The sequence below is a fragment of the Peromyscus leucopus genome, chromosome 4 (assembly GCF_004664715.2).
Source record: "Peromyscus leucopus breed LL Stock chromosome 4, UCI_PerLeu_2.1, whole genome shotgun sequence".
NCBI lineage: Eukaryota > Metazoa > Chordata > Mammalia > Rodentia > Cricetidae > Peromyscus > Peromyscus leucopus.
In genome coordinates this window covers 27,350,125-27,369,182 of record NC_051066.1, presented here as the reverse complement: position 1 = coordinate 27,369,182, position 19,058 = coordinate 27,350,125, and the positions used below count along the sequence as shown (strand labels likewise).

General features: G+C 45.4%; 1 protein-coding gene across 1 annotated transcript in view; it reads right to left on the bottom strand.

Annotated features, from left to right (window-relative positions):
* Kif5c (kinesin family member 5C) overlaps positions 1–19,058 on the bottom strand; it is a 158,915-nt gene that overhangs the window by 92,721 nt on the left and 47,136 nt on the right. Inside the window, exons 2-4 of the mRNA XM_028879329.1 lie at positions 16,484–16,574; positions 6,806–6,879; positions 336–440 (exon numbers count right to left, since the gene is read on the bottom strand). Coding sequence (XP_028735162.1) covers positions 336–440; positions 6,806–6,879; positions 16,484–16,574 — 270 coding nt within the window. The remainder of the gene's footprint in view (positions 1–335; positions 441–6,805; positions 6,880–16,483; positions 16,575–19,058) is intronic.

Here is a 19,058-nt window from a genome sequence, read left to right as displayed (position 1 = left end):
CCATGGAATTCAGATTGGGGAATGGTGTCCTAACCCCCACACTGATATACTCCTGGCCTATCTTCAGTAAAGACATAGGGAAGTGGGGAGAATCCAGGCGATGAGTAAGATGATTCCACCATAAAGGGAGCTTATACTTTCCCTATACTGCTATTTTAAGCAAACCACTCCAAAAGCTTGGTACTGACCTAAATCATTAATGGTAGGGTCTGCTTCCCACAGAATAGCACTTGAATTAAAAGAGACCATCTTTTATATCTATCTGAAAGGAGGAAGACTGGGAAATGTGACTTAGGACCTAGAGTCCTGCCTTGCTCTTAATTAAAAGCACTTACCTTGATGTGAAACTCCAGGTTCTCATCCATGGAATAGATGTGATCAAAGATGTCATGTGCGATCCTCGGTATGATACCCATAAGTTGAGGATCATGCAACTTCCCCTAGGAGTAGAAAATGCAAACACACAGGCAGTTAAAAGACTGTTGGGAACTACATGGGAGAGGAATGGGAGAGCCTTCCTTTCTCAAATAATGTCATTTCATCTGTAAAATCCAAGTTGATTTTGTGGATCATGCTTTGCTTGGGTCCTGTACACCAAACAGAAGTTTCTAGAAAGAATGGTGAGGAGGGCTAGAAATGGGCATTAGTCTCAGCTCAACCCAGGGCTTCTTCAGCAGAACGAACGAAACAGGAAGCAAGCACTCAAGGGCTGCTGGTTCTTGGGGATCTACCTAACTACTCACCATGTTTCCCTCTGTATCCAGCAGAGGGCTGTCCTGGCTGTATGCGTCAGCCCACCAGCGGCCCTCTACCACTTGAAACTCCAAACTCACACAAGCAGTGAGGGGGTGAAAAGGAAGAAGGCGGGAGAGGGAACGAGCGTGCTTTAGTTTAACTTGTAATGGTTACAAATTAGCCAGAACCAAGCCATCCAGGTAAGCTAATCCTGAATAAAGTCATCCTGAGAATGGGTAATTAATCATGGTTCAAAAATGTCTAAAATCCTCACTCTCAAAGTGTCTTCTTCGGGATCATTTTTTAGACCAGACGAGAAAATCCATTCCATCGATTTCTTTTTGAAATCTATAATTCTCAGCCTGGATTGTTTTTTTGTTTTGTTTTTCACCACTTTAATTCATTTTACCTAGCAGGTAGCAGGATAAATACTCTTTGGACATTACTAAATCCACTCTTAATGCCCAGAATTTCTTTGTCCACCTATGAAGACTCTCAAAAGATGCCATAATGGCTGGGGATGTAGGAAGCCCTGGGACCACTCATTAGAAGGCATGGAGAGAGAGTGGGAGAGACAATAGCCTACAATTCCTACTAAAGGGATCCTGAAGCATTTAAAGCCATGGTTTTGGTGTGACCTTGAGGTACACAGTTCCACGGAATTTTCTCCTGAATATTCCAGTCCTCCCCCACATGTTAAACAACCTGTCTGTCCATGAACACAGCCTGTAGGTCTGCAGTGATGGTATACACCTGAAGAAGTTTTTAGACTTTTTGGAAGTTATAAACCTCTAAGAATAACACAAAAGCCAGTTTTCTCCTCGGTCCTCGGGGATGTCCAAGAACCTTTTTCAAATCAGATCCAGATCTACTAGGTCCTTGGTTGCCTAGTGCCGGGAGACCAACTTTGTTTTCCTCAATCCTCTTTTACTTCAGGCCTTCATCACACAGCACGCTCCTCAGGGACTTCCAAGTCAACATTTGAGTTTGCTTTAAAAGCAAGAACCCACATGGACAGAGACACTAAAGACATGCCACCAAGAACTTGGAGTCATAATTTCTCAGCACATCAGACTGCTGACTTTCTACTCTATTAAAAAGAAATAGGGATGCAGAATTCAGACATGCCTGACCGCTCTCCTATCTGGCTATTCTGGCATGCTGCCCTCACCTATCAAGAACAATAAATCAGATGATGTATTTACATTGTGTTTTAGTTTGGTTCTAGACACATTAAAAATAGTGTTGGCCTAACGCTCAGGAGACTTAGCAAATGCTGCATGAAATTAGGGCAGAGTTTAAGTTCAATAGAATACATAGTGTTCACCGGCACAAGGACTCAATAAATGTTAGTGTTATAACATGCAGCTCCCAACAGGCTCTCTCTAAGTGGGGGTGGGGTTGGCTTGGCCTCAGAAGTCCTAAAACACTGTTCTACTCCAGACTATTACCGCACTCTATCTTAGGAAAGCAGCACCCAATAACTGAGACTCGGGGTTTCAAGCTTGGTCACATTTAAATCACATAGCTCATCATCAACACAAACAAAACAAACATGGCCACGTGCTCTACGCTGTAGAGACCATCAGAAGAAAATATTCCTAGGATAAGAAGAAAGATTTTCTTCCAGTTAAATTTCACTGCTCCCCTCAGTTAATCAAAAGTCTTCTCTACCCAAACCTCCAGGGCTCTTGAATAATCCATGCTAACCCTTCAGCTTCTTCTCAGTGGTCCTCGACCAGAGAAGAATAATTGATCATCTAAAAGTCATTTATAATTGACTCAAATGTGTTTTCCTAGATGGTTCTCTCCCAACAGATCACCTTTTATTGATCTTAAAATCAGCCTGCCAAAATAACCCGGGGCAGGGAGTGTGTGTGTGATATTAAACAGTATATGGCAAGTGTGTATAAAAATATGGAATATATATGTAATATATAGGAAGGCATAATGTATGTGAGATATGTGTCTATTTGTTATGGGGCAGTGTAGAGAGATTTATAATGTGTGTACATATATGGGGGTATAATGTATATGTTTGTGATGCACATATGTGAAGGATATCTGTATGGTATATGTTCTGTCTATGTGGTGGATATGGAGTGTGTGTGTGGCATATGGATATGTGGAGTGCTCCCATATAAGTGTGTTGTGTCTGTGTCTATACACTATGTGTGTAGAAGATGTATGTGATACATGTAGAATGCCTGTGTGCGACATATATGCAAAGTGTATGTATAATATATATGTGGAATGCCTGTGTGCACATTAGTGTATATATGCATGTGTGTGTGTCTACGTGTATATAAAGATCTTACTGTTTCCAAGCTAACTGCTTCCAGGTGAAACATACATGCCTGAAACAACGTGATCACCAGGCTATGAGCAGAGGTAAATTCAGTGAACAGGAAAGCCTTTGCAGCCGAGATAGTAGAGATGGCTTTCTGGGGAGCTGCCAGATTGTATGAGGTATTTGAGAGTTAGGCTGCACAGAGGCTGTGGGCAGCAGGCCTGGGCTGGCCAAGCATGCCCTATCAGAGAGAGCCAAAGCACAGTCTGGCTCAGGGATAAGAGAGCCAAGGGACAAAGAAATGAGCTGCTATCTGTTGCTCCTCCAAGGGAGCAAACAAAACCAACACTTTCTAGCTGTGTTCTGTAGGACTCTTCAGAAACTTTTCCAGCTGAATATAGGCTTCCAGGAGCAGGTACAGAGGAGAAACAAGACGTAGCCCACCGGCTACTCAACAAGACTCTCTTTGTTCTCTGCCACTGGCCTTGTTGACTTCCAGTTTCCTCCTCAAACACTGTAGACGGGAAGGCAAGAGGCCTGCGGTGTGTGAACACCATGCACTCTTGATTTGGGTTAGGAATCATTAGGCTGGTTTACAAGGTGGCCGCAAAGACTACATGATTCCTACGGCCTCCAGATGTCCTTGTATAGAAGGAAAAGCCACAAGGTGCCCCCAGACATCTCCCATGCATGCTGAAGAGGGCCGCTGAGTGCAGGCACCAAGCAACAGCCCTGCAAGCATCAGGCCGAGTTCAAGCAACGAGAGAGCTTCCACTCTCTGCTTGTTTGCAGCCACGCCCAGCACCCTGTCTAGGAACCTGCATTCCCCTGACAAGTCCATGGTCCTTATGTGACAGTGCCCACCATCCTTGCGACCAGTGTTATCCAGTGGGTCCTATTTTACCTGAAAATCCTCCTTAAATGCAGCATCATGAGAAGCTAATCTTTCCAATTTTATGGAGGATTATGTGTTGTTCTCTATAACAGAAGATAAAGGTAACACCACTGGAGGCTGGACCAAAAATAGGGGGATTAAAATTAAAAAAAAAAAAAAACTGCTTTAAAATGTGGCAGGCTGTTCACTCGGGGAACTAACATCCCTTCGGAATGCCTTTGAAAGATCATTGTGTGTAATTCTGAATATATAAAACCCTCCTTTTAGGAGACACAAACCCTGCAGAGCAGTTCTTATTTAATTGCATTCCAGGCTCCTGAATTTCTGTTTCCTCCAGTCTATAAGTTCAGCTTGCAGCAACCCCTTTCCTCTGGTTTCCACTTAGCAGACCCCCTACCTTCCTCTAGTCTACCAGCATCCACAGACAAACAGGACGCAGCCTGGGGGCTGGGTGACAGGGAAAAGATTCAGCCAGCTCCTTCCAGCTGCAGGCAAGAGTCACAACAAAGAAGTAACTCACGACAACTGACAAAAATGCACAGGTGACAGAATCTGGGGAACCTGAGTGAGATCAGTGTGGAATCCAGGTCCTCTCGGGACCCCACAAGTGTGCTCAAGGCAGATGAGCTGAATTCACACTGCAAAGGCTCCAGGGAATCTCATTTTACAAAGTGTCCCCACTTTAACCAGCACTGAAGACCTGGCACACCTCTTCCCCATCACCAACACCTACCTAGCCACTCTCCTCTAGAGTTTCCTTTGCAGGGCAGTCAGTCTCTCTCTCTCTCTCTCTCTCTCTCTCTCTCTCTCTCTCTCTCTCTCTCTCTCTCTCTCTCTGTCTCTGGTTTTTCGAGACAGGGTTTCTCTGTGTAGCTTCACACCTTTCCTGGATCTCTCTCTGTAGACCAGGCTGGCCTCTAACTCACAAAGATCTGCCTGGCTCTGCCTTCCTCCCGAGTGCTAGGATTAAAGGCGTGCGCCGCCACCTCCCGGCCAGTCTCTCTTAATGTCTACAATTTTTAAGTTTCTGACCTTTAGCAAATATTTGACATTTCTCAATGATAAATTAATCCCAAAGCTTAGAATTCACTCTTGTAAGCATTCCCTAGTAGTCTGGGGATTCAAAATAGTAAAGGGGTTTTCTCTCATGTTACACACACCTTACTAATTTTCCAAAAACCTAAAAATCAATGGACTACCTCTTGAGAACATGCTCTCTCATTCTTCCTCTCCATCAGCACCCCCCCCCCATCCTCCACATCTTCAGAAAAAGTGGGACTGGGAAAGTATGCAACTAAACTTTGCTAGTGCCTTCAAGATCAAGGACCTGGGGGCCCTTAAGAGCAAGACAGATGAGAGGCCAAGTGGAGAGTGCAGACACTAAGCCCAGGTCTCCTGGAATGTACTGCTGGGGCGGGTGAGGCGTGGAGACAACTGGCTAACACAGCCCATGTTTCAGGCAACAGTCCTGGCGGAGAAGAGGTGGCACAGGAGCCTCGTGTGTCTTTAACCTGCACGGTCTCCAAACCACTTTGTCTTCTGCAAAATGGGCAAAAGAAAGTCAACACCACAGAAATGAGATCCCCCAGCACCCCACCCCAAATTCAAATCAGTGCACAGAACATCAGAGCTCTGAAGATTTTAGCCTCCCGCCTTTGAAATCTCCTCTTCAATAGGAATGATTCATGAGCTAAACCTATTCTGCAGCAGCCGACTCACTGCCCTTCCCAGGAGGGATTCATAAATGAAAAAAAAAAAAAAAACCTTAGCTTGAAGGATTAAGGATTCATCCTACCCTGCTGCTTGTAAGCTGAATTCCCCATATTCATTCGATGCTGTTTCATAGAATTAACCATTCTCGCCTCTCCTCACCTGCCAGGTAGGCCTAGCCTTTAGATAAATTATCCAGCACCAGAGGCCTTGGGGGTCCCTGGTAAAAACCAGGAAAGCAGGCAATAAAGGATCCCTGTTTGGAAGACAGCCTGAAGAACCAAGCTGTGCGGTCAAAGCAGGGGGGGCCATCCCTTCCAGTCCTTGCACAGGCCGGGTGTGCACCTTTCCGAAGAAGGCAGACACCAGTTCACATCAGAAGGTGCACATCAGTCCATCTTCACTGTGGTTGTGGGCCTCCGTGTGTATGGAGGCTCCAGGCCCATACACACGGGGTGGACAGAGCCACACTGGTGCTGTTTTAACAAAGACTGTATGTGGCCTCTTCTCGGTGATAACCACCTACATGTTAAGAAGACAGACAAGGGCTAGGAGCATAGCTCAGTGGCAAAGCATTTGCGTAGGATGCATAAGGCCCCGAGTTCAAGCCCAAGCAATGGAAATAAAGAAAACAAAAAAGACCACAAAGATGAACAAGGCAATGGAGATTCCTGCTCTAGGAAAATGCAGTTTTTGCTATCCTAAATTCATCCAGTGCTACAAATCTTCAGTGTTCAATCTAAGAAAATGGAACAACCAGAATTGTGAAAAAATTAGAGTTGTGTATACTTATCTCACTTTAAAGACTGCCAGCAATTTTATATATATATATATATGTTTAGAGAGAGAGAGAGACAGACAGACAGACAGACGGACAGACGGACAGATGAACGGACATCATGCAAGTCAGATAAAAGCATGTCTGTAGGCTAAATGTGGTTTATTAATTTATTTATTTCGAGATAGTTTCTCTGTATAACAGTCCTGGCTGTCTTGGAACTCACAGAGATCCACCTGTCTCTGCCTCCCAAGTGCTGAGATTAAAGGCATGTGCCACCACTACCTGGCTACTCACTGCTACTTAAACTCCCCAACCTAACCGTCTCTGCTGTCACATGCACCTCAAGCTTTGCTGAAAGCACCAGCCACCTCAGACACCGACAGCGCGAACTTACCTCCATGGTATGGGTTTTTCCTGATGAAGTCTGCCCATATGCAAAAATTGTCCCATTATAACCCTCAAGGACATCTGCAAACAGAAAATAGATTCAAATTAATTCATTACTTTGATCCTACACTGATATTGGCTGCATGCGTCAAAGTTAGTTTCCAAATGGCCCATCTCATTCTTATACAAATGATATGTGCCAACTGCTTGTGTGTGACTGTGAAATAAGCACAGAAATGAGTCTGTTGTCCCACAAATAAAAAGAAAGGGACTCCCATCTCTACAGACTGCATGACTGAAGGGCTAGTGCCATTTTTAGCTACTTGAAGCTCTCGTCTGCATGTGGGTCTCTTGAGATCATTGAGGAGGAAAAGCAAGCTCTGCCTGAAGCATTGGTCTGGGTCAGCTTAAATCTGGATCCTTCGGGCCATTTCCCATGAAGGTCCCACCAGAGTCCCATCAGAACAGACTAGAGCTAGGGGAGGGAAAGGCACCCCACTGCAAACTGAGCCCCACAGACAATCCAATCAGCCTGGAAACCAGCAGGCCTGACTTAAACCTAATGCCTGTTTTTTTCACTGTCTTGCTACCAAGACGGCCTGGGCCCCGCAACATCAGGAATTTCTCTTAATTGCACAATAAGCACACTGTGAAAGCCCACAGGCATGGCAGGCTGGCTTCCGTTTCACACAGGGACGAGAGGAGGTGTGCAGGTGGGGGCGGCTTTATGTTGTGGAGCTGAAGATCATCTGTGGGAATTCTTTCAAAGCAGCAGAGGTGATTAAAACATATTCCCTCCTGCCTTCCCCTCATCCATACAACCATCACAGAAAGGGAAACAATTCATAATTAATATCCTTGACCCACCATTCTGCACCGAGAGGAATTCTTAATGTGGCTGATGAGGAGAGCAAGGAGGGGAGCCCTAGATAGAGGATGCTACTTGGAGCCATGGAGAAAAGTGTACCAGCCAGTCAACTCCACCTCTTTCAGATTAGGATGGTCCCGTCTCTGAATTTTATTATGCTGGGTTTCTTTTGTTTTTTGTTTGTTTTGCTTGCTAGAGTTTTTTTTATATAAAGCATACATATTTTACTAGTCTGAGATTGTTAGAGTATAACTTAGGACCAGAGAAGAAAGGATTTTCCTGCAGGGAGTTAAAAACAGGAAACAAAAATAAGTAAAATTTAAAAAAAATAATAATAACCCTAACAGCCCTTAAGGGTTTGCATCATGGGGTGAACTAGCCAAGGTATTGCTGGAGAGCTCACGTGGGTGGTGAGGAGGAGGAAAAGCTGGCAGGCTGACCAACCCAGGCGCAGAACCAGGGCTGGGAGTTGGCCCACCCCAGCATCCACCTCATCTATGAACTGCTGGAGCATGCGAAGGGGCTGGACCTGCAGATTCAAAGCTACAGGATCTCCATGGCACACGGCAACAACAGGATCTCCAAGAGGAGTCCCAGTGAGGGCCCAGGATCAAAGGAGTAGCAGAAGCCAGAGGCCTCAAACCAGAGTCATTGCAAGGAACACTTACAGGTAAAGATGGATGGACGAAAGGGTGTACTGTGTGACTTGCTGGGCCACACTACAGCTTCTATGCCAATTTTTTTTTTTACTTGTTTGTTTGGTTTGGTTTGGGGTTTTTGTTGTTTCTTTTTGTTCTTTGAGTTTTTGTTGTTGTTTTGTGGGGGGGGATTGCAAGGGCAGAGGGAGGAATTGAGGGTAGGGGGAGATGAGTGGGATTGGGATGCACGAGGTGAAATCCATAAAGAATAAAAGTTTTTTTTTTAAGGAGTTTGCATAAAGCTGGGGGTGGGGAATGCTCACATATATCAGTCTTCGGGAAACGGTTTTTGAGAGTGGTTTCCCTGGTAACAGCAGGAAGCAGGAAAAAAGGAGAAACTGAAGAAGTCAGTGTTAGGGTTAGAGGCTTTAAGCTTCAGTTTCCATGAAAATGTCAACTCTCAGAGAGGAGATTGCTCGGGGCTGGAGACAGCACCAGGGCAGTGTGCCTCCACACTACCACAAAAATGTCCTTTGAGGGACCCAAAGAAAGAGGTTCCATCCTTCAGCTGTGATTTTACAATTCAGTCCTCACGACACAAACAACTGCAGGCAATTGGAATGCCAAGTGCTGTCACTGTCACAGCAGAAAACCGTCCTTTATTAGAAATTAAACATCTCTCCTTAAACTGAAGGGCCTTTCTTACTTTATCTTCCTGTGGATGCAGGGCTTCCGACTCACTAGTCTGGAGCCAACATCCATCCGGCTCCTGACCTAGCGCCTGTCCTTCTCAAGTGTGGCACCCTGCTCTCTGGAGTAACTGGATGCAGGGGCTCTGGGGTGGCTCTGGACAACCTGTGCCACACTAAAGGAAACTGATTTCGGAGCCTAAATCCAGCCCACACCTCTTCCTCGGCCGGACAGAAGGAAGCTGGTATCTCCACGAGGCCTCAGGCCACTCTCGCCAAGCATAATGCACAGTTTCACCAACTAGCTTCTTTTCCCTGTTCTCCTGTGGTCTCGGACTGGGTCATATCTATGAAAAGGACAGCAGCAAGTCTCGGGTGGATTGGCTGAGCTAGCTCTTCTCTAGTGGGCACAAAAACACTGGCTTCAGTCCTCAGCTTCAGTCCTCAGCATGCCACCCACGATCCGAGGAGATGGCACATCCCTGTGATCCCAGCTCTGAAGAAATGGAACCAAAAGGATCAGATCTTCAAGGTTATCCTTAGCTCCATGAGGTCTTAAGGATAGCCTGAGCTAAATGAGAGCCCATTCAGTCCCAGAGACTGAAGTGGCAGTCGCAGAGCTTGGCCTGCACGGGTCTGTGCTAGGTCCTCTGCATACGTGCTATGGTTGTGTAGCCTGGGGTGTCTGTGGGACTCCTGACAGTGGGAGTGGGAGGGTGTCTCTGACTCTTTCCCCTGCTCTTGGGATCCTTTTCCTCCTACTGGTTTGTCTTGTCCAGCCTTGATATGAGGGTAGGTGCCTAGTCTTACATCTTCTCATGCCGTGTTCAGTTGATATCCTTGGAAGGCCTGCTCTTCTCTGAAGGGAAATAGAAGAGGAGTGGACCTAAGGGAGAGGGGAAGTGTGTGGGGGGTGGGAGGAGGTGGACCAGGAAGAGTGGAGGAAGGGGAAGCTGCAGTCTAGATGTGTTGTATGAGAGAGGAATAAATTACAGGAAAAAAGGAAAAAGGGGGGCATCTAACTCTTACAACCTGGGACCAGGGAGATATATATATATAGATACAGATAGATATAGATACAGATATAGATAAATTACATATGTATGTATATGTGTGTGTGCATGCAAGTGTGTGTGTAGGTATGCATGCATGTATATATACATATACACTAAAAAAAATCCTCATTTGTTGTTCCTATTGTAATAGAGTTTAATTAAGACCAATGACTTCCTTCAATAAAAAAGTAGCAGCAGCAGAGGGAAAAAAGGGAGGAACATGCCTGAGTGGCATTGGCTTATTTGGGGCTGGGTTGCTAAGAGGCATGTGGGACTGGACTCGGAGAACATCCATTCTCTTTATTATGTCAACACTGAGCACAATTTCCTTCTTCTTATTTTTTTTTAATAGCGAACATATAAGCCCACTAAAACAAACTCTGATTGGCCTTTAAAGTACCGAGAATCATCGTACAACTAATACATTTTTGGGAGATCATCTCCCGCATCACAATTGAAAGCAGCTGATGTTGCCCTCTATCGACTCAATTCTGAACTAAAAGATAATTTCAAAAGATAAAAAGGTCCTTTTAATGGAGGGATGTCTATTTTCTCAGGCTTGAGAGGATGTGTGTGTGTGTTCAATCTCTGTTTTACGTTTAGTGAGGGTCCTGGCAAGAGAAAGCCATGGGTGAACAATGCAGTTCAGGATCTGGAAGGGGAGCCAGCACAGAATCTGCTGAGGGAAGATTTGAGCACTGGCTTGTGCTGGGCTCTGTGCAGAACCACATGACACCTCCTGGGCCACACTGTAGCCCCCAACCAAAAGGCCCACAAAAAGACACTTTCATCAGAGTAAATGGCAAACAGTTCCTGGGCCTGAGAAACACATTTGTTTTCGTTTCTGCCTGGCAGAATGACTATTTCCACACCCTGGTGATGCCCTTCCAGACAGAACCTTTCTTTGTGATGGTGTCTGGCATGATGTGAGCTGAGAAACTCACACCACAGAGCCCCACACCTCACAGACCAGCGTGTGTCCATCCAGCAGCCAGGCAAACCCAGAAGCTTCTACAGCAGGTGACAAGTGCCATCATACTTCCCAAAGAGCAGGGGAGATCACAGCTCCTCAGAAACACTGGCCAGTTCCAGCTCCAGATGTTTGAAGGCCAAGCATGCACCCTAGGTTCTGCTCATGTCTGAATCCAGGTATGGCTGGGGCAGAAGTGAGTCCTTTGTTAAGTAAGAACCTGGGGACCATTCATCACACCTACACATCAGCATCACTGTTCCCTCTGCCTTGCCTACAAGACCTCTCCAGGTGAAATGGTGGCGTTTCTGGGACACTGAAGTTTCTGACAACAGCTGCAGGCTGCTCGGTTTGGGAATCCTAAGATTCTTATCAGTCAACCAAACATCTCAAGCTGGCCATGACTGTAGAGTGACATCCAAGCTCCATACAGCAGTGGCCACAAAAAGAAGCTTGCATCTCAGGAAATGGCAGAGAGTTCCTGGGCCTGAGAAAAACATTTGCTTTCATCTCTGTTGAGCAGAATGACTATTTCCACACCCTGGTGATGCTCTGCATGAAGGACGCTGCATTTCAGAATGGAAATGCACCCTCCAACTGGCCAGCACAAGGCCACGGGACCACAATGGCTATTTTTTTCTCCTCTATTGTCCTCCCACCCCCATTCCTATCCCCATCGTTTTGGACTGTTAGTTAATAGTCCATATGGCCTGATTGAAAAAGAACAACTCATAAAATAACTACTTGGTGATTGCGTGTGTTTAAATGCTCTTTGTGGACTCATCAGAAAGGAAAGGCAAGATAATTCAGAGCACCATAAGTTGCGAACAAAGCCCCAGACCCACTCCATCTTCTAGATCTGGCTGAAGTGCTTTCGCCTCTGAGCATCAAATTCCACTTCAATATGGTGAGAATAGTAATGCTCACACTTCATGAACTGAAGCTTTTAGATGCAACATGTAAAGCGATGAAGAACAAACCATACAGAGCTAAGTGGAATTCGTTAGGAGTCACATAGAATAATGAAATAGATCTGAGTATATCTTCCAAAGCCTAAAGCTTTCCAGTCTGCCCACACTGACTACAGCATAAAGTCCAGCATGTCCACCAGAGGATCCGGACTGACTCTTGCAACCTCATTTCCCATCCTGCACTCATCGCCTTACACCGCGCCCTCTGGACTACTCAAGCATGCCACACTGTTTGTATCTTTATGCTCTTGCAGTTCCCTCTGCTACTACAGCTCCCCTATAATCTCTAGTCCTCAGGGCTAAATCTTTCCAAGAAGCTTTGATTCTCCACACTCACCAAAATCATCACAAAATGGCACTCCTCTGTGTTGTCCCAGCATTGTGCACACCCTCATCTTAACCTACATAATGTCTGTATAAAGTAAATAATAATGGTATGTGCATTTGCCTCTCCCTCTATATTGAGAACTTATAGCAGACCGTCTTATATGTTTTAGTGACTCCAGTCCCTAGAGTGCTTATCACACAGTAAGCACTTAATACTACCTGTATAAATAAATAATGTAATTTTAAGGAATCAAAACTGGAAAATCAAAAACCACCTTCTCTAGCATTTGTTTAGTCCATATTTAGTTTATTTGGAAGGCAAATGCCCAGAGCAGCTTCTGCTAGCTAGGAGACAGTTACCAGGGTCTCAATAATAATATCCAGTAACCACAGTGTTTAATGCCTAGACACCCACAGAAGCCTTATCAACTACGATTACAGTCACAAACCTTACAACTTCTTCCCACAGAAATGGGGAAATCCACATGCTCTGCCAGCCAACATTTTGAAAAACCCACCAAAGATGGGAATGTGGGAAATGCCAGGACTCTGCAATTGCAAATAGATCCTCAGAGTCATGAAGGGTTTAGATAGACTAGGAAGTAGAGGTCACCAGCCCATGACAGCATCATGAATCAGGAGACGGTGATGATCTTCAGAATCATTTGATTCCCATCTCAGTCTCTAGAGATGATGTCCATTGTACCCTGTCCCAGCCCTAACTCAGGTAACACTCTTATGACAATAGTGTCCAGCTACGCTCCATTATGTACCCCAAGAAGGTCTTGCTTATATATTTATGCTTTACCTTGATGGTGCAGAAAGGAAATCACTTCCTCTCACCATAGCCTTGGAGATTAAACTTTAAAAGTTCAATCAGTATCTGTAGAGCTCAGGAAGAGAAAAGGGCCCGTGAACAGGAGACGTGAAGAGGTCTTAAGAGGAAGAGTAGACAGCAGAAAACGTAATATGAGGGAGAGAGGATCCAGGGATTTAAGGTTTTAAATGGGTACAGAGATAAAAAATGAACAGAGAGAAGCTGGGCAGGGTGAGCTAACCAAAACTAAGGATGTGCAAAGAACCTCTATGGAAACCCACTACTTTGGAAGTTCATTTAAAAAAAGAAATTGCACACACGCACATGCACATGCACAAGGAGTTTGAATACAGATGCCCTGCATGAGTGGACAGAGATCCCCTCTAGAGGGCATGAGTTATTAAATGAAATCACAGTACCAAGCATGGGACATCTCACTACAAGGTATTGGTCAGGGAGGCCCCAGAGGCCCCCAAACAATACAGCTTTGCCATTGTTCTTGGTTATGCAACACAACTAGATGATAAGACCTTAGTGCTGAAACACCAGCACGTTGGTTGAACAACAGCAAGAAATCAGCTGGAAATGACCTGGAAGTGTCCTCCCTGCTGGCCAGGTTAACAGTACCAGAAGGTGCGATGCAGGCCACTGGGGGAGAAAGGATGTCAGCAGTATGCCTGCAGCCAGCCCTCCATGCTACAATACCAACCTGTCAGGCAAGACTCAGTGTAGCAGGGACATGAAGGTGTTAGGGTAACCAACTGGTTTTGGCTTGGATTTGAGGCCTACTTCACAGGAAGGAATTTAGACCTGACACTTTAAACCTGGCTTTGCCCAGGAGGTCACAGGCCCTAGGAGGAATATAGTATTGTTGTTCTGCTAAATAGTCATACAGTCAAACTGCCTTGTAAGTATCTATGCCTCTACCTACCGATGGTGCTGCCCTCAGTCTTGGCTGCTCCCTGCAGCAGTCATAGCTAAAGGAGAGACTCGGAGCTGATCAAAGTACTGAGAACAAGTGTCTCTTCAAGCAAGTGCTCGGCCTTGAACAGATATCTAACTCCCACATCCCCCAAGGCTCAGAAAACACCATGGAGAGGCACAGAGAGTTGGGGAGGGCGGAGTGGTGAAACGCTGTCTTCAGAACATGACATGGCCACTGTACCCATGAAGTCACTGCAGTTATGAGATGAGTCAACGTTCCAATAAGCATCACCAATTGGACTCAGTGTCCAAAAAAGGTGGTGGGGGGGACATAAAGTAGTAAGGGAGACATGTTGGAGGTACATGGGGTGGATGGGAGGAAGGGATGAGTTAGGGGTGTCTTGAAAACTGGGAAAGTGGAGGCAAGGAGTTAGGGGTACAAATAATCAAGATGCATTGTTACATGTATGAAAAGAGTAAATAAAAGATAGTCTATTTTTTAAAGGTTTAACCAATGTCCAATCAGGCCTTTGTCACCCTAACAATTTCTTTTCAAGGGAGAAGAGGTATTTGTCATTGCTACCAAATGAGTGTATTCCCACTCTGGCCACAGTGCCCTTGAGGTGTCTGTTCAGCATGTACTGAGCCCTGTTCTTCTAAATGGTTTTCTGTGTAGATCACCATGTGTATGGGGTGGCAAGTTACCCAAGGTTAGGACACATCTCCATGGAGACTGTTTCTTTTTCATTTAGCTTTTAGCTACATATAAAACACAAAAAGTGTATACATTAATGGGGATGAGATTGTCTATTGATGACATCTCATACTAAGAAAAAATCCAAACATTGAAAGGAGAACACACACTATCGAATAAAAACCCAAAGATGATTACTATTTGTTAACCACAGGGTTGTGTTGTTGTTGTTGTTGTTGCTTTAATGAAGTGCATCCATTTCTAATTATGTTGGCACAGAGGTAGCTGGATGTATTTAAACGGCCTTCATGCTTAGCACAGCATGTGGTAAATACTATTTGCTTCTGGTAATGAAATTGGGGGGAGAAAAGGATGGAAATTCTGACACGTGTGATTAATTTTACTATGATAAAAAAAAAACCAACTATGCACAAGCTCAGTTACGGGGGGGGGGGGGGGGGCGCGGGCCTGAGTAGGAGCAAGCCAAGGAACACAGAAAACATGCAAAGAGAGGCAAAGGAGGCAAAGACAAGAACTACCATTGCTTATAGACCAAAACCGTTCATTCAAAACAGCTCAGATCCAGGCATATTTTTTCTTGTCAGCTTCCTATAATAATCTCACCGAGAAAACCTTCCAAATTAATTGATGTCTGTAACAAGAATGTGAATAAACATACATCTCAGCAAGGAACACTGCATGCTGACGCTGAGTCTCCCACGCAGGTGTCTGGGGTCAGAATTAATCTAACAGATGTACCCGGGCTGAATCTCATGAATTTCAAATAGGTTAGTCAGCTCAGCTCCTGAAAACAACAGATCTAAAGCGGAAAAAAAAATGCGTCTGTCTTTTAAATCCGTGGCTGCCTAGATGGGTGGCGTTATGGAGGCCTTTGAGCACGTAACTGCCATGGCATTCCAGTCTGAAGGTGAGGATTCGATGAGGAAAAGCAAGGGAGCAGGAGATGCCCCTCAGCTCTGTCCAGATGGCAGGCCCTGCCACAGCATGCTCCAACCTGCTCCTGCTTTGAAAGGGCAAGAGAGAGCAATGTGCAAAAATTGCTTCACCGCCCTGCTGTTACTTTGACACAAATCCTCCAGGGCCCAGGCTAGTCCCAGCAAAAAGAACCGATCTCGGAGATGCACAGGCAGGCTTGAGGCTACCTGTTTGGAGGAACAAACGTGGGGATGTGGTAGCATGGATGAAAGCGGGTTAGACGAAACTGAAATTAAGGAATGCTGTACGGCACGAATAGCTCCACAGCCACCTCAGTAATGGGACTTCGTGACACTGTAGAACATCCTTTGATGGCAGAGCAACCTTTCCCCTGTGAGACTCCATCCCGACAGTCATTCAAAAGAAAACAGCCAACAATGGACAGCTGAAGCGCTGAGCAACGCCTCTCCTCCCTCAAAGGCGAGAGCAGCACTCTGCCCGCCGTTTCTTTAGACCCAGACAGAAATGCTGCGACCACAGCTTACCTTGCCTTTTCAGCTTTTAGACAGCAGAACAGCCCCACCAAAGAGGAGGCCGAAGAAACAAAGAAAACAAGCACAAAGGCTGAATAACATGACGGACATCACAGCAAGTCAGGGCCAGCGCCAAGGCAGCAATTTAGTGTTTCCAATTATCAGGCCTCTGCTTACAGTCGAGGCACACTGATTGCCGGGCTGCAAATGTCACTGGATGTTTTCATTAGCGAAGGTCCAGGAGGAAGTAAAGCAGCACTTACCTTTGACAATCTGCTTCGCACAGGCATTGTAGACCTGCTCTTGGGTTGTGTTGGGCGGCAGCACTCTGTCAAATACATATGGCTTCCCTTGCTGAAAGCAGATGAAAGAAAAGGATGGAGAAAACGCATTAGGGGTTTAGGTCTTAAAAGCACTAATATTAGCAGTTAGACCACAGGCAACGGAATCACCAACCCACTCCACAAGGCAGTCCTTCCCTCACCGCAGAACCTTGACTGCATGCGCCGCGTGCATGACTGCATGTGGATATTGGATGCCAGGGGCCTGAAGGCACACGTTCTTAAATCCTTTTCCTGGGTTTGTGAATCGTCCCATTAAGTGGCGCTGATAGCAAAGAGGCAAGAATGTAGACACAGGGAAATACAAAGCACCCAGGAATGGAGTAAGGTGACAGAGGGGACGGAGCCGGCAAGGAAGGCTTAACCACTGAAGTCTCAATTCAGGGGATCGTGAAAAGTTCAGGCAGACGCGGACCAGGAAAATGCTGTAGAAGAACATTCTGGCATGGGATAACACAGACAGCCAAGGGTCTGGTATGTTCAAGAAACAAGAGGGTGTCACAAATGGGGCTAGCAAGAAAATCAGAAGCCAGTTCATGTAGGGCACTGCTGGCCAAATATGTGACCAAATACAACCTGCCTGTGTTTTATTTACTGGGGGAGGATGTGAGCAGATGTAAGAAGCTGTTCTCTGTAGAGACAGCACGGTTATTGTCCCGCACAATTCAGTGTCCTCGCCACGCAGAAGCAATGCCTGAACTGGACTGAGGCTTTGAAAACAAAGCAGCCCTTCTATGCAATAAAACAGGAAATCTGGGGGAGGAGGGTTGGTTAGGGGTTTGATTGGCCTATGTAAAATCCAAAGAAACCGCCATTCTGGGGGCAGCGGGAGGGGGGCAGGAACTCCATCCCAGCACAAATAGACCCCGCTGCCTGTCCTTCACTGTTCAATAAGGGCCAAGGGGTACCTCAGTGTCAGGCACAGCACTGAACACTGGGGGGAAATGGGTAAGACACAGGTCCAAACTGCAGTTTCCTCTGTCAACAGAGCCCAGGCAAATAGAAATTCTCCTTTCACAGCCTGATCCACAAACCAAGAAGAGGAGGGCAGAGGACAAGAGGGGAGAACGGGGAGGGGGGCTAAAATCCACACCTCCTATGAGTCAAGGGCAGACTGGCTCCTTGAGGAGACACTGCTCTTCAGAGCTCAAAGAACAAGGCCTGTTACATCCTACAATCTTCACACAAGTGAGCACAAAGCTTCAGAAGGGCTCAGTGGTTACTCATCCATCACCGTGGGTCCAGGCAACTGGAGGTGGAATCCTACGCTCTATACCTTATGTTTGAGCTTTAGTCTTTGAAAACAGAATTGAGCTAGCCAGGTAAACAAGCTACTTCTAATTTGATCTTAGAAAAATGGAGAATTTTTAGAAAACATAAAAAAGAGGAGAGGGAAGAGGTTTTATGCGCAGAGGCGGAACTATAGTCATTCTGATAAAAATTATGGAAAGAGATCACTTTCTTATGTTTGATTCGAAATTTTGTACCCTTTGGTTAATGAACTAGGTGTCTGGTGGGATAACCAAGAACCATTCCTTACCAAAATCCTCAGCTAGCTTTCTTACTAGTTTTATCCATTTTTCAAATTCGACCAAATATCAGGAGCTGGAGAGACTCAGTTTGGTTAAGAGTGAGCACTGCTCTTAGAGGGCACCCAAGTTCCGTTCCCAGCACCCATGTCAGGTGCTTACAACCGCCTGAAACTCCAGCTCCCTGGGATCCAAGACCCTCTTCTGGGCTCCTTAGGCATCAATACTCATGTACACATACCCACACACTTGTACACATAAGAATAATTTAAAATGATAAAAAAAATCTTTTTAAAAATTCAACCAACACCAAGAGAGTAAGTAAAAAGTAAAACTAAACATTTACAGAGGGCTGAGGGTGTGTCTGAGAGGGGGACTCTTGCCTAGCATGCATGAGGCCCTGGGGTCCATCCCATGCATTGAAAACAATGGGAGCAAACATTCACAGAATTTACCTAAGTTGTCCACTGAACCCTCTGGAACCTTAGAACAAATTTACTATTTCCCCAAATTCAGAGAGAAGAGCAGTGTATGCTGTTCCAGCACATTCCGCCTTCAGCTTTAGAGAACGTGCATTCGGTGCAGCAGGAAAAATGACCTAGTGAATGATGCTGTACAGAATGATAAGACGGCCCAGTTTTGCCTTCAAGTGGGAATACTTGCTGCAATGCAGTATATTTTCCCTTAAGAGAGGGAGAAGACAAGAATTCATCACTCCCTTTTAAAAGAAGTATCAATTACCAATTATCAACCAACAAACCCGATACTTTTAAATGGCCTAAAGTTAAATTCCCAAAAGCAACTGCCTTCAAGATTTTATGGCTGTGTTGACACCAAGAAAAGATGAAACTCTGCAAATAATTTGCTCCAGGACCTGTCTTGTCAGAGCATTTCAGTGTCCTTCATGCACTCAGCTACTTATACAAGCTTTCGGTTTATTTTAATGAACCTTCAAGTATTAAGAGAGG